General features: G+C 33.6%; 2 protein-coding genes across 2 annotated transcripts; one reads left to right on the top strand and one right to left on the bottom strand.

Moving 5' to 3' along the window:
• The first annotated feature begins 4,975 nt into the window (after positions 1–4,975).
• On the top strand, positions 4,976–7,027 carry LOC143612727 (4-hydroxy-tetrahydrodipicolinate synthase 2, chloroplastic-like). Its single transcript, XM_077086639.1, has 3 exons — positions 4,976–5,055; positions 5,136–5,370; positions 6,265–7,027. Exons 1-3 carry the CDS (start codon positions 4,988–4,990, stop codon positions 6,958–6,960), a joined length of 999 nt encoding a protein of 332 aa, XP_076942754.1. The 5' UTR covers positions 4,976–4,987; the 3' UTR covers positions 6,961–7,027.
• A 2,658-nt stretch (positions 7,028–9,685) lies between these two features.
• On the bottom strand, positions 9,686–12,497 carry LOC143612726 (uncharacterized). Its single transcript, XM_077086638.1, has 13 exons — positions 12,394–12,497; positions 12,199–12,300; positions 11,984–12,019; positions 11,747–11,857; positions 11,586–11,669; positions 11,385–11,503; positions 11,209–11,310; positions 11,015–11,131; positions 10,860–10,925; positions 10,711–10,777; positions 10,545–10,598; positions 10,371–10,460; positions 9,686–10,098 (listed from the first exon to the last, which is right to left on the bottom strand). The coding sequence occupies exons 1-13, from the start codon at positions 12,457–12,459 to the stop codon at positions 10,048–10,050; spliced, it is 1,065 nt and encodes a 354-aa protein (XP_076942753.1). The 5' UTR covers positions 12,460–12,497; the 3' UTR covers positions 9,686–10,047.
• Between the last annotated feature and the right edge of the window lie 3,637 nt (positions 12,498–16,134).

The raw sequence follows: 16,134 nt of genomic DNA, 5'->3' as shown, positions 1-16,134 counted from the left end.
AATGTTTCCTGGTTGGCGGGAACGGATACAAACCATTTCGTGGACGTTTCTAATTATTTTTAGGGTTTTAAGTTTTAACCTTTTCAAGTTCCTATATATTCGTAAATATATACGATCGGCCGGTCTGCCCTTTCATTGATCGACATATATACGTTCATACATCATTGATTCATCAATCATCGATCGGCCTTCATGAGCTCATCACTCCATTATCTCTTCTCAATTCTCAATTCATTAATTACCTATGATTGATGTAGTGTTTTTAGAGTTTACACTTTACAACAATATATATCTATTTTGAACTTTATTTAATATATTTTTATTTTTTTATATTTTCTTTTGCCGTACCCATATCTTAGATTTTTAAGTTTTGCCGTTTTCTAGTCATGTACCCCGTTCCTGTGGTACATATTCTATATATACTCTGTTTGGGTATATTTTGGTATTTTCATATTACAAGTTTGATTATTATTTCTACTAGCTTTTGAGCTTGTGTATTGTACGGAATTTGTCAAATAAAAAAAAATTAATAAAGCCTATTATTTGAAACAAAGACACAAAATTGAAGATAAAAAAGAAATGAAATATATAGTATAAACAGTGAGAAATCTAGAATGTCAAGTTTACATTCATTTGAAAAACATAGAAACAAATTAAATATTGCTATGAGTTCAATACTGCTATGAGTTCGAAGAAGTAGTAATAACGGATTCACAACAATAATAAAACCAAAAAATTAGAATTACACACAATGAGTTGGTACATGTCATACGATAATAACTACGAAAAAATGTTTTTGTGTATGATCTTATTTATTTTGTTGAAATGGATTATGTGATAAATGTTTAAGGAATGAAAAAAAACCGAAATTGATGGTTTCCAAAACACAAACAATGCGAATTTTTAATTTTTCAGCAAAAACCGAGAATTGTAGAACTCTAAATTTTTTTCGGTATAATTAATCATGATTTTAATGTTTAAAATTTTTTTGAACGATAATTTTTAGAAAATAAATTAATGCTTCAAATTAAATAATCACATTAAGTGAAAATTTAACTTACATAGCATAATTAAAACTGAATTTAAATTCATGAAGTGAAGCTTTGCCTAATTTTAATTTGAATTTATAAGTTCCTATTGTTAAAAAAATGTTGACTTCTATAATAAAATAAGGTATATATTAAGCATAATTACATTTTAGGTATTAAATTGTTGTAAATGGTTATTAATATGTGTATAATATGTTGAAGTATATTGAAAATGCTGTAACTCATTGGTCAAACCATTTTCATCCATGATCCATAGATAATATGGTTACGGAGAATAGAGATTGGAAGTTAAGATTTAATGTGGTTATGGTATTAATAAGTGTATAATATCTTGAAGTATATATTAAGCATAATTACTTTTTAGGTATTAAATTGTTGTAAATGGTTATTAATATGCCTATCAAATGTGGAAGTATATTGAAAATGTTTCATCCATTATCCATGGATAATATAGATTAAGGAGAATAGAGATTAGAAATTAGAATTTTATATGATTATGATACATTATTATCATTATTTTTGTTTATTAGTAAAGTAAAATAAGATAATAAGATTTACATGTGGCGTACAATGTTTATCCACAAATCCCACAATTGGAAATAATAATAATAATGATAATAATAATAATAATAATAATATTTAAAAAATAGAGAGAGAAAAAAACCTACTGAGAAAGCTATAACCATAACCTCTCTCTAGGGTTTCAGTTTCACTCCTCATCCATAAGCAAACCAAACCAATGGCAATGTTACACCACCTCGCCGCCGACATCCTTCGCAGTTCGATTACGACCACTACTACAACGATTATTATTCGCGGATGTCTTTCTTGTCTGTTGTGACCTTTCCGCGGTTGTAGGTTCTTACCGCTTTCGCGGGCTTCTTGAAGGATCTTACCTCTACAAATGGCTTATTTGCTTAAATTATTTTTAAGTATAAGTTTGTGTTATAAAATATACTTAATGATTAACAACCAAATTATATAGTCAGAGAGACATTATATTCTATACTTATCATATTATTCAAACGAGTGTTTAGAGTTGTATATAGAATATTCTCTATATACTATGTAGCACGGGGACGACTGTGATGATAGGAGTACTCGTCCCAGGATGTTTTAGGGACGGAAACGCCACAGGGATTTTTCCTAAACGTTTCGGTTAATGGGATGTGTCCAAAATGTTTCCTGGTTGGCGGGAACGGATCCAAACCGTTTAGGGGACGTTTCTAATTTGTTTTAGGGTTTTAAGTTTTAACCTTTTCAAGTTCCTATATATCCGTAAATATATACGATCGGCCGCTCTGCCCTTTCATTGATCGACTTATATACGCCCATACATCATTGATTCATCAATCATCGATCAGCCTTCATGAGCTCATCACTTCATTATCTCTTCTCAATTCTCAATTCGTTAATTACCTATGATTGATATAGTGTTTTTTGAAGTTTACACTTTACATCAATATATATCTATTTTGAACTTTATTTAATATATTTTTATTTTTTATATTTTCTTTTGCCGTACCCATATCTTAGATTTTTATGTTTTGCCATTTTCTAGTCATGTACCTCTTCCTGTGGTACATATTCTATATATACTCTGTTTGGGTATATTTTGGTATTTTCATATTACAAGTTTTATTATTATTTCTATTAGTTTTTGAGCTTGTGTATTGTACGGAATTTGTCAAATGAAAAATAAATTAATAAAGCCTATTATTTGAAAAAAAACGCAAAATTGAAGATAAAAAAGAAATGAAATATATAATATAAATAGTGAGAAATCTAGAATCTTAAATTTACATTCATTTGGAAAACGTAGAAACAAATTAAATATTGCTATGAGTTCGAAGAAGTAGTAATAACGGATTCACAACAATAATAAAACCAAAAAAAATTAGAATTACACACAATGATTTGGTACGAAAAAAAAGTTTTTATGTATGATCTTATTTATTTTGTTGAAATTGATTATGCGATAAATGTTTATGGAATGAAAACAAACCGAAATTGACGGTTTCCAAAACACAAACAATGCGAATTTTAATTTTTAAGCAAAAACCGTAAATTGTAGGACTCCAAATTTTTTAGTTATAATTAATCTTGATATTAATGTTTAAATTTTTTTTGAACGATAATTTTTAGAAAATAAATTAATGCTTCAAAATTAAATAACCACATTAAATGGAAATTTAAATTAAATAGCATAATTAAAACTTAATTTAAATGCATGAAGTGTAGCTTTGCATAATTTTAAACTGAATTTATGAGTTATATTGTTAAAAAAATGTTGACCTCTATAATAAAATAAGGTATAATTAAGCATAATTACATTTTAGGTATTAAATTGTTGTAAATGGTTATTAATATGTGTATAATATGTTGAAGCATATTGAAAATGTTGTAACTCATGGGTCAAACCATTTTCATCCATAACCTATAGATAGCATGGATTAAGGAGAATAGAGATCAGAAGTTAGGATTTAATGTGGTTATAGTTATTAATATGTGTATAATATCTTGAAGTATATATTAATCATAATTATATTTTAGGTATTAAATTGTTATAAATGGTTATTAATATGCGTATAATATGTTGAAGTATATTGAAAATGTTGCAACTTATGGGTCAAATCATTTTCATCCATTACCCGTGAATAATATAGATTAAGAACAGAAATTAAAAATTAGAATTTTATATAATTATGATACATTTTTATCATTATTTTTGTTTATTATTAGCACAAGATAATATAATAAGATTTACATGTGGCGTACAATGTTTATCCACATATCCCACAATTGGAAATAATAATAATATTTACAAAAAGGAAAAGAAAACCCCACTGAGAAAGCTATAAGCATAGGCTCTCTCTAGGGTTCCAGTTTCACTCCTCATCCATAAGCAAACCAAACCAAACCAACGGCAATGTTCAACCACCTCGCCGCCGACATCCCTGGCAGTCCGATTACGACCACTACTATAACGATTATTATTACGACCATCATCGGCATTTCTATTTGAACAAATATCACAAATCGGCCTTCTGTTTGTAAATTGTTGAAACATGTCTCTGGCGTATCAGCAAATGTCTGCTTTCAAGAGCTCGGTAAATGACTTGGCTTTCCGATCGAATTCGACCAACACTCGCAATCGGTATTGCTTTTTAACACTACCAGATTATTCATTCTTTTCTTGGTGCATGTTATGTTATGATGGATTTACTCTTCTTTCTATGTTTTTTGTTGGGATTTGATTATTATGTTGATAGATTTGAGCTTGAGCTTGTTTTGTGCTATTTTTCTAAAGCTTGAGCTTGGATTGTTTCTTATATATGGCTTGCATGCTTCAGTTTGGGTCGAAAAGCATTTGGTTTCTGTTTCTTCAGTTTTGCTGATTGAGCTTTAAATTTTGGGCAAAAAAGAAATAGATCGTCCAAATAATGAATTTGGATCCAAATTATTTGAGATTGGTTTATTCGGTTTTATGCACACCCCTACATTTTTATTGTTCTCATACATTTTGAGAAAAACCTTACACGAGTCTAGGCTTAGCTCGAGCTCGTGTGTAGAGTACCTTAAAAAACTAAACAAGCCAAAGCTCGGCTCAAACTTGGCTGTGCAGTGTGAAATTAATACATAGAAGTCCAAAAGGCTTAAAACTGAAACATACGATACGGCTCGAGTAGCCTAAACAATCTTCTCTTACAAGGCTCGAGCTTGAGCCTGATAACTAAACGAGCTTTATTTGAGGTTCGGTTTTGATAAGGTTTGGCTCGCTTCAAGCTTTTTATGAATCCGATCTCGAGTAGCTCGCTAACGGCTTGGCTCGTTTGCACCCTATTCTTTAATAATCTGCCATTCGGAACCTTCTGCTGTAAATACTGATGACTTTTTTCTCGGTTGAATTTTGATAATTAAACAGGGCTGCAAGATGGATGTCCCCAAAAGCAGCTGTGCTCCCCAATTTTCACCTACCGATGCGCAGTTTTGAAGTTAAAAACAGGTATCGTTGTGTTCAAATTAGTGTTTCAGTTTGTTTTTATTTTGAGATTGCGATGTGACATTCTTTTGCTATGTTTTCAGGACCTATACAGATGAGATTAAGTCACTGAGATTAATAACTGCTATTAAAACTCCATACTTACCTGATGGGAGATTTGATCTAGAGGCTTATGATGCCCTGGTGCATATGCAAATTGAAGACGGTGTTGATGGTGTCATTGTTGGCGGCACTACAGGTGAAGGCCAGTTAATGAGTTGGGATGAACACATTATGCTTATTGGTCACACCATTAACTGCTTTGGCACATCAATTAAGGTCAAAAGTCAATACACCACTTTCTTATTTTTCTATCCTTTTTACTCCTTTGGGGATATTTTGACCTGTTCCCTTATACATGGGTTGATACATGTTGTGTTATACGGTTTGAAGTGAGAAATATTGTAAGCGGGTCGATTTTGGTTGTGTTAAGCGGCTCGAATCAAGAAGTCTTAGGGGAATGGGCCGGACTTGGTGGAAGTTAGGCCTGTAAACTAACCGAACAAACACGAACAGGGTATGTTCGTGTTCGTTCGTTTAGCACTAAATGAACGATCAAACCTGAAAAATTAAACGAGCAAGAGTTTCTTGTACATGTTTATTCTTAAGAAAATGAATGTGTTGGTGTTCTTTTATGTTTCTTTGTCAATAATATAAACGAACAGTCCACGAAGATTGCTTAATATAGATGAAAGAACATAACTGATCGAACACCAATTAAAAGTAAGCGTGAACATAAATCTGTTGGGCATCAATACTAAAAGAACTAGACTAAATTGTAATGGGTCCAAAAAATTATATGGATTTACAAACGAACAAGCTCAAACAAACGTAAACTAACGTATATAAATGAATGTAATTGAACGAACATTAACGGACGTAAATGAACAAACATGACACGTGTAATGAGAACGGTTCACTGAGTGGGCGGTTCGTTTACAGGTCCAGTGAAAGTTTGAAAGTTGCTCGAAGGCTATTTTTGACAACATTTTAAATTGTTTTTAATAAGAAATTCATAATTATAACAAAAGTTATATTTATTTATCTAAGAAAGTACTTTCATGTCTACCTAACCTGGCCTGTTTTGGCTTGCATTAACAAAACAACCCGTTTTTGCTTGAACCTTTTTTGAGTTTCGACCCGTTAGCTGATCTATTTATTTTAACATCTCAGGTCATAGGAAACACGGGAAGCAACTCAACCCGAGAAGCAATCCACGCAACCGAACAAGGCTTCGCCGTTGGAATGCACGCGGCACTTCACATCAACCCGTACTACGGGAAAACATCTCTAGACGGCATGGTCTCTCACTTTAAATGTGTTCTCCCAATGGGCCCCACAATCATCTACAACGTGCCATCCCGAACGGGCCAAGATATCCCACCCAGTCTCATCCAATCACTGGCCGATAACACCACTAACTTAGCAGGTGTCAAAGAATGCGTAGGCCACGAGAGAACCGAACACCACACCAAAAACAACATAACCGTGTGGAGTGGAAACGACGACGAGTGTCACGATTCAAGGTGGGACCACGGGGCTACGGGAGTGATATCGGTTGCTAGCAATTTGATTCCCGGGTTGATGCGGGAACTCATGTTCGAAGGTAAGAATTCGGCTCTTAACGCAAAGCTTCAGCCTTTGATAAAATGGTTGTTTTGTGAGCCCAACCCGATCGGGTTGAACACGGCCCTGGCTCAGCTCGGGGTTGTGAGGCCCGTGTTTCGGTTACCATATGTACCACTTCCGTTGGCGAAGAGGGTCGAGTTTGTTAACTTGGTTAAAGAGATCGGGCGCGAGCATTTCATAGGGGATAAAGATGTTGAGGTTCTTGATGATGATGATTTTATCTTGGTGGGAAGATATTAGTGATTAGTTTTAAGTTGATTTAGTTTAATAATGGAGAATAAACTTTGTTTTTGATGTTTTTGTAAGATTTGGCCTGTTACCCATGTTGGGGTTTAAGACAAGTTTTAGTTTAATATAATGGAGAATAAACTTTGTTTTAAGTTGATTTGCTTGCCTATTATCTTCAACTTATTGCTTCTTTTTAGTAATTGTTTGCTTCTGTCATTGTTTTTCTTGTGGGACAATCACCAAAAAGTAACTATTTTTTTAGCAAGTTGTGATAACTAGTTTTTGAGGGCCACCTTTATAACGTTATCAAGTTGCTTAATAATTACTTGATAGTGGTCCTAAGATAGTGATTAAATTCTCAAGGATAAAATGGCACTATAGTGTTCATCTCACAAAGTCACCCACATTTATGTACAACTCACAAACAAGTGCTAGAACCTATTACAAGAACGAGTGAAAGCTCATTCTTTTTGCTCTTTAATCTTTGATTTCTTTTTCAATTGTGTTTAAAGGATGGTGGAATCAAGAGAGTCAAGCTTTAGATATGTATGTGTATTAGTTAGAGAAAAAGGATGAAGATCATTCTTGCTCAAGATTTGCTTTTATAAACCAAAACTCAACAAACAAGGAGGTTGGTTGCTTGTCCGGCGGTCGGTTCCATGGTCATTCCAAGTGACCATGGACGCCCAGACTCCATCACCATATTTTTTTTTTGTGTTTTGCACGTTAGGAGAAGTCCTGTCCACTTTGTTGCTTTGTTTCTAGGGTTTTTCTTCATGTTAGCGAGTTAAAAAAGCTATGGTTTGACCTTATCACTTCACCATATAGTTAAATGAAAATGTTCCATTAACAAAAGTAATTAGTATGCTTTCACTTTTTATGTGCCAAAGTAGCAAGCCACTAAATCCTTTCCAATATTTTGGGAATTTTAAAAACATTTTTTAAACTATTTTGATTAATTTTCTAGTTTGTAAATAAATAAATACTTATGTGATTTTATAGGATTTACTTTGAGTTAAAAAAAATCAATTTACCTTGTAAATATTTGTTAAAGTTGTGTTATGTTGTTACTTGTAAATATTTTAGAGTTGTGTTATGTTAATATTGAACTTCTCTTGATTTAGAACATATCCATGTAATTTTCTTTATCGATTTGCTGGATGCCTTGTAACACTTTGCATTATATGACTTAAGATGATTTAACCAAGTGTTTTATGAAAATGTATATGACATAATATTTCAAGTGACATTTTGTTGGTCAATATCAAAGCTAAGAGATGTAATTGAAATTAAAACATTGAATTCCAAACAAATACCCATACACGCGAATAAAACATGAACACGAATTAAATTTTACCACATGCGTTGCCCAAAATAAAATATACACTAATAAAACATGAACAAAACAAACCTCTTATCGCAGATGTACTAGATTTTACCAAATGTATGCATGTCTTGTTGATATTTCAACAAAATGTTACACACTGAGTGATCCTTTGTGTATATATATTACATTAAATTTTTGCTGCATGGATTGAATAAAATCATGCACACAAGAAAAATTGAATACTTGACTATAGATTCGCCTATCTCATGATTATTATAACTTTAGTTATTCTCAATGTATATGACTATAAATATGTAAACCATTCGAGAAAATATAGCTACTTCATCGACTTTTCATTGGGATAGCCGGAGCATACCTAATAACACTAAAAACCATTTTCTTTTTTTCTTTTCTGGCAAAACTAACTTTCATTAAAAGTCACAAGGTACAATATACGATTCAGCAAGATACTGATTATAGTCGGAAAAAAAAAGCATTATTTCCTTCTCATCTACTTGGCTCAGTTTCTCTTCTTTGTAAATCTTGTGTAAATGTCTCTTCAGCTCTTCAGTTCCAAGCCTTTAGGTAGGTTCGGGCCGTTCAAAAAATAAATAAATATAAGGTAAATTTTGTTGCATCTTCCATTAGTGACAATCGTTACCTTTTTACTCTCGGTGAGTCGGTGCTAATAATTAATAATTATGAATTTTGTAGATATTCTACTGAATTTATTTGCTTCAATTTCCATAGTTATATACTATTTGGAAAGTACATCAAGATTACAAGTATAGGATAACTATATATGCTAATACATGGGCACAAAATGAATTGATCTTAAAACGGAAATTGTTTTATCATCATTTAATACATCCTTTATTTATTTATTTTTAATAGCAACTAACCTTATGAGTTATGCCTGATATAATCCTATTAACCACCAATACATGCACTTTGCAGGATTTGAAACCAGAAACCAGGAGCCATGAGACACCTTACACCACACCATGTCCCTTGGAGACTAATACATCCTTCAAACCGGACTGTTTTCTATCAACCTATCTTTGACCAGGCCCTTTCACATAAATTTCTAGAACTGACGACCAACTGTAAACCGAAACAACCGAATCTCTTTGTTTTGTTCCCAAAATAGTATTTTTATGCATTGTACGCAATCGATTTAGCACGTCATATTTGTGACTATAAATGTTGCTTTTTTGAGCTTACTAATGCGACCTTAAAAACCAGGTGCGACTAAAATGTGAAGTCGCAATGACTTAACAACGCTAGACCTACTATTCAGCCAAGCAAAGCCAAAATTACAAAAATTCAAACAAATTAAATATAAACATGAGGTCAAATGGGCCTCTAGACAAAAAACTAGAGTACAAAACAACTTTATAATCGGTCACTATATTCTATCTAATCTATAACCAAAATAAATTTGAATTTGCACGATCAAAAACTCACGTATCAAGACTTGCAGCCGGTCTCGTCCTGCGTCTTCGTCTACTTCTCAAGAACGGGTCGACCCAGTTTGTATCCTCCTTAACTGCTTTTTCCCATCGTTGTTTAAACATTTTGAGCTCCATTGTTGATTGCCTCCGGATCTGCGTCAGTCAACACAAGCAATCAATAAACAATTATAAAAGCTGAGAAAAGTCTGCATTTATGTACAAGAATATCAGGTTGTGTTACCTCAGCTCGCATATCAACCGTATGTTTCTGAAAGAAGAAAAAAACAAAAGGATTATTGACATGAAACCGCTATGGAATTAATAAAGAAAAAAAATATATACCTTCGTCAAATCTAAATTGTTCCGGGTCTGAAAAAAAAAGTCATAATGTAAGTTCTTGTCGGATAAGATAAAAATTTCTGCCTATGTGTTGGTGACTGATTCGACCCGTTTACCTTGACAAAAGGGGAATGGGCCAAACAGGTTGAAAGTTGTCAAAAGTCAATTTTAATGCATACAACCTCGTAAATCGTTTATATTCAAAATTACTTTTAGAAACTGACAAAAAAGTGTTTGCTATCTCGTTTAAACCTGTACCCATTTTGATCGGGCTCATTTAGGTATCGTGTTTAGAGGGAAACCTTTTTAGCAGAGGGTCCACCTAATGATTGGATTCCTTGATGAACAACGTATTCGCTGTCCACAATTCCCACCTTCTTGGTCCGGTCTCCCTAACAATGCAACATTTTATAATTTATCATCATTCTTTTCACATATTATTATCGATTTCAAACTAATTAAAAGTTTAAACTAACCTGTGCACAATACCCGAGTTTTATATCCATTCCCCATCCGTGAACGAGGTCATTCTGGTAATTTAACATAATGAATAGGGTAACGCTTACAAGCCATACAACAGATATGATGTAATAATAAATGTAAATAAATATAATAAATAATTACATAATCAATATTATTTACCTGAATAAGATGCCAGGCACAATTCCATGCAGCCCTAGAGAAAACTGGAGCCATTCCTTCCACAAATCTGCATTCCAAATAATAACAAATAACATGTATAGTAAAATACTATAACATACTTCATTGCTGTTGTATGTATCGAAACTTACCCGGCACATGGGGGGCCGTCACTGGCATCTGAACATTTTACACTGCCTCTGCTATCATACACTCTTCTGTTTGTTAAAAAAAATCAAAAAGGCATTACGCGTTAGCAATCAAAAACATGATAACCTTGATGACATAAAGGAACCAAATTGTTCACCTATGAAACTTGTTTGTCCTTTTTCGTACGGTGATCCTATGATGTATACCGGTTGAATTTGGATCTAAAGCGGGCTGTGATATTTCCAACCCTTCGGTTTTAACAATATCCAAGTATCTGCACATATCATGCCATAACAATATATCAATTAAATAAAAACCAATTACTTAGATGTATATACTATCGAACTCTACCTTTTAGGATTGAAATGCTGCACTCCCAGGTCTTCGTCCCATAGAAATATATAATCATAAATAGATACAGCAGCTGGATGCAGAAACCGTTTTGCATACCACCTGAAATGAAGTTAAACTCTAATGAACAATGGAAATAAAAAATAGGTACTTATAAAACGGTTGTGAATTGATACCACTTTGTTTGGTTCTGAGCTACAACATGTATGGCTTTGTTGCTCCACTCAAGATCTTGCCAGCCGTCCAATTTTCCATCGTAATGGAACAAAATAATTGTAAAATTTTCTTGAAGAAACTGAAATTGCTAATGTTAGGCCGCTATTATTGACAGAAAAAGAAATATAAAACAAGTTATGAAAAAGAATTAATCATTGCACCTTTTGAACAATCGTATTAACATTTCGCTTCTGTTTCAGTCCCACTGGCATTGCCAATAAGTTATGCGGGGTGGAAATATTAGCCTACAATCATAACAAAACGGTTACACAAATATATATATGTATAATACAAACCAAGAGCAGGAAGGATTGAGCCTAACCTCTAACTTCGAACTACTTGTTGACCATAACGGTTTTAATTCCAAGTCAGATTTAGCTTCAATAATACCACGCGGTAAACCCTTTAAGGTTGTGGAAACCGACACAGGTTCCTAGAAAACAGCATCAAAAAAGTCATTATCAGCATGCAATAATATGAACCCTCAAAAGATGATTAACCAAGAAAAAGGATAATAATTAAACTAAGCCAACATATTCTGGAGATGTTGAAGCTGCACCTTTGATGTGTAGAACCGATATAATTTAGAGTCCAGCTGATGACACAAAAAAGAAAAAGATTATTATTAGTAAACTCATGGTGAATACAGAATTAAACGATTAAAAAGCATCTTAATTTATCAAACTAATCTGCAAACAGACCATACACCATATTCATGCAAAATGCATGAATACCCAATTCATTGTATTTAAATGCATTAAATAAAAGTCATACCTCTGTCTGCAAATACTGATAATTGGTTGTTCTATATACAATGAATAACATTATTGTACAAACGAATCCCAACAACGGTTTCATCGTGTATCTGCAACCTCCCTGCAAGCATACATAATACCTCTGCATGCTTAGAATCCATTTATTAATCTGCACTAATGCAAGCAGATTGACAGTATAACTGTATGAGCTTACCCAATCACAATGGCTTTGTCTTTTCCGCAATATATTCTTCCATTCTTTGGATTCCCTCATAGACATGTACTGCTTCTATATGTTCTCATACCAAACTGCAGCCATTAAATCAACCAAATTTCAATAAAACTTTTGAAAAACAAAAAATAACAAATTTTCCGAAAATAAGCATTCAAGATTATGTAAATTCATAGACAAAAAACATATAAAAAAGATACTTTAATTAAATTAATTAATACAACTAGGGATTAAGTTTCATCTGATTGAATTCTTTGATGGTGTATATTTTGACCATCAAAGGTCAAACATAGAGACAAACCTATATAATCTATTAATTAAAATTATTAATAATCTAAACAGCAAGAAGTAAATAATAAACAGAGTGTTGAACATCAATTGGATCAATTTTTGTGCAAATAGTAACTTAAATTTCACTCAACGTTTGAAGTTCTCAAGATGCAATTTGTCTGCATGTGACACTGATTGGGGGAAAGGAGAGAGACACACGCATATACATATTAACATACATTAACCACTAAAACCTATACATACACTGAAGAGGTAGGTCCCAGCAGAGCCCAGTTGGACCCGCAAGACTCACCTTGAAGAGGGACGTCTGCGCAAAGACCAACTGGTTCCGCAGGACCCACCATGCTCAGAGAGATGAAGACCTTACGCGCAGTACGCCAGCTGTTCCCGCAGGAAAAGCCTCCCAATGGTGAAGTACCCCGCCTGTTCCCGCAGCTGCGGATACAAGCTATCAGGGAAGGGTACCCGCACTAATAGCAAGGCTACACGCACAAGGCACTAACTCTCAATAATTCAGTAATGTCACCTGAAGAAGCAAATGAGCAAGGCGGGAATACTCCCGCCCAAATGAGCCAGTCCGTACGCTTCTGGAGGATCTTTTGTACTATACCTGCCAAGGTATGGACAAAATAAACAAGATCTGACCAAAGCAGCCCATGAACCAATCACAGGGTGACAGCTCACTGACAACAGTACGACGAGGAGCACGCTCTAGTACAAAATGTCACTATCAGCCGCTGCCTACTCACCAACCCTTGTCGTGGCACGTACATAGCCTGCAGTTGGTGGAAAAGGAATAGTACAAAGCCGGCCATGTCACTATCAGCCGCTGCCTACCCACCAACCACCAGCATGGCACGTGCGTAGCCCACAGTTGGTAGAAAAGGAATATTATACAGCTGGCTGTACCTGCTTGGAAACCTACCTTCAGCTATAAATACTCCAACACCTTGGAACGGTATCATATACTATCATATACCATCACATATCTTATCTGCTCTAGCTATTTCTCTTAATATACATTTATATTCAGAGCAATCTAGTCTGATTCTCACGCCGGAGGGTGGTCACAAGGAGGTACCCCCTTCTCAGTGACGAGCTCACGGTGTCTGTTTTGCAGGTCATCAGAAGAATAACCATCTTTGCCGGACCTAACCCTCGTGGGAAACATCTACTTGACCCTAAGATTATCCGTAATCTGCCGGGGTCACTTAGTGTTTCTTCATACACAAAATCTCAAATAATAATAACAAGAGAATAAACATCAAACATATTTATCTTTATCACCAATTAAACAGATATCAATCAATCAATCTGTTTCAATAATCATAACCAACTAATTAAGGATTCAAAGGCTCCGATTTAAAATCTGACCCATACTCTGCACGAATCAGCAGATCTCAGAGACTGTAAATTGAAAGATACCTTTGAGATTATTTGAAACTGAAATCTGGCAGCTGAATTAATTAAAACTCAACTCGACGGTGAGGGGATAATAATCGGATATTCCGGCGAGTGTGTGCTAAATTAGCTGCGTGAATTGGTGCGTCGTATATATACATACAGATATAGATTTTAGAGAGAGAAAATGAGGATGGTGTTTTAGAGAGAGAAAGTGGAAGAGAAGTGTCGGAAGTTGGACTTTCCACGTTTCACGGGAATGGAGTTTTTATATGCATGCGTGTTACTTTCATCGCCGACGACTATATACATACATTGTTTCATTTTACTGTTATATTATTATTATTATTATTATTATTATTATTATTATTATCACTCTTCGTTTTTATTCTGTTTTTGCGTTATGTATCTCGTACTTAATTACTCATTAATGTTGCCTTACATTTACATGGAATTACAAAAGTGTTCAATGAGTATACCTCACTTTCCAAGTTTGGCCCTTATGGTTGATTTTGTTCATGGTTTTCATATATAGGTGTTCGTAATACTCGAAAACTGAAACGAGACCGGTCGATTTGAGGGGTGAGAAAGAAACTGATTTGATATGAATCAAACTGTAAAACCGAATCGCCCGAATTCCTTTTAGTGCTTTTCAAGTTTGTGACCTAAGTTTATTATTTTAAGCTAATAGTTTGATGTCGATTTCGTTGAAGGTAGTTGACAAAAGTTTTAGGCCAAACATTTGAAGCTCAAATTTGGAATAAATAACGGAACCCATATGAAAACTCAAAACTTGAAGTTGAACTGATTTCTAAAATCGAAAAAAGCTTTAGCCTACAACCGACACGAATTGGCCAGCACGCCCTAGTCAGTTTGATAGGTTTTAGTTTTATACAATGTGTTCATAGTTCGGTTTTGAAGGTTTTGCGATTAATGTTTTGGTTATGATTTGGAACTTGAAGCTAGTCATATAGACATGAAAGGAAATCTACTTTTTCTTTTTGTTTTTTTTTTTTACATTTTAGAAGCATGTAATTATGTGTATATACTAAACAAAAATTCATATTTATTATTTTTAAGTATTTGATACAACGGTTTAAATTGCCAAAACTGGATATTCAAATCACTATACTACTAAAATTGGTTGATCTACCCCAACCTACCTACCCACCTAATATGCTCGGGTTTTGTTTGTTATTTTTTTTCAAACCGCAGTTACCAATTTAGTTCAAACTTTTATTAAAATTGATCAGAATCTTTCGGTTACATCTTGTTTTCTTATAATGGTACTTTTTAGTTTTTTACTATAATAGGGTGAATGTATATCAAACACTCTAATTCCAACTTCAAATATACAAAAGAGGTAAAGACTGAAAGTTCATATTAGTCACTAGTCTAAGGATGTGTTGGGTAATATGCTCTTGCATTAATCTCCACTTTTGACTACAGTTAATAGTCAAAGTTGACTCATGTCACATTAGATTGCATTTAAACGGAAATCTAGTAAATTAAAAACTTTGAATATAAAATTTTATAATTTATTGTTTTTTATTACGTATAATTCTTTATTTATATTATAATCATGTTCTTGTACACCAAATAAAAAATATTGATAATGAATTAAAAAATATATAACGAATACATTCATAGAAGTTCATTGAGATCTTCTTTTTATAAAGGAAATAAACTTCGATTCTTGAATAATCCACATCACTTCTGCTTCTATTGTAACAAAAGATTCCCCTTTTATGTGGAAAAGGCCCGTATCAATAATTATGATTTTACGTATGGACAATTCCTCAATATCTTGTTCATTCGCAACAAAATATTTTCTTTGTGCGTCGGTAAAAAAAAATGCTTTTTAAGTAAGAGATACTATTTCAGCAATCGAGTCACAGGTATCTAACATATTCATACCTAAGGCTTTTCCACAAAGTGGTGACGGAACGTATAACTTGTACAAATCTTTCCATTTTCCAACTCGATCCAATCCATTCGTTCGTAGAGCTATTTACTCGATCGCAGACATTT

The sequence above is a fragment of the Bidens hawaiensis genome, unplaced genomic scaffold, assembly GCF_021521415.1.
Source record: "Bidens hawaiensis isolate Kalapana, Puna unplaced genomic scaffold, B.hawaiensis_p1.1 tig00035455_1, whole genome shotgun sequence".
Lineage (NCBI taxonomy): Eukaryota > Viridiplantae > Streptophyta > Magnoliopsida > Asterales > Asteraceae > Bidens > Bidens hawaiensis.
The sequence above is the reverse complement of the archived record's forward strand: the minus strand, read 5'-3'. Positions and strand labels throughout refer to the sequence as shown.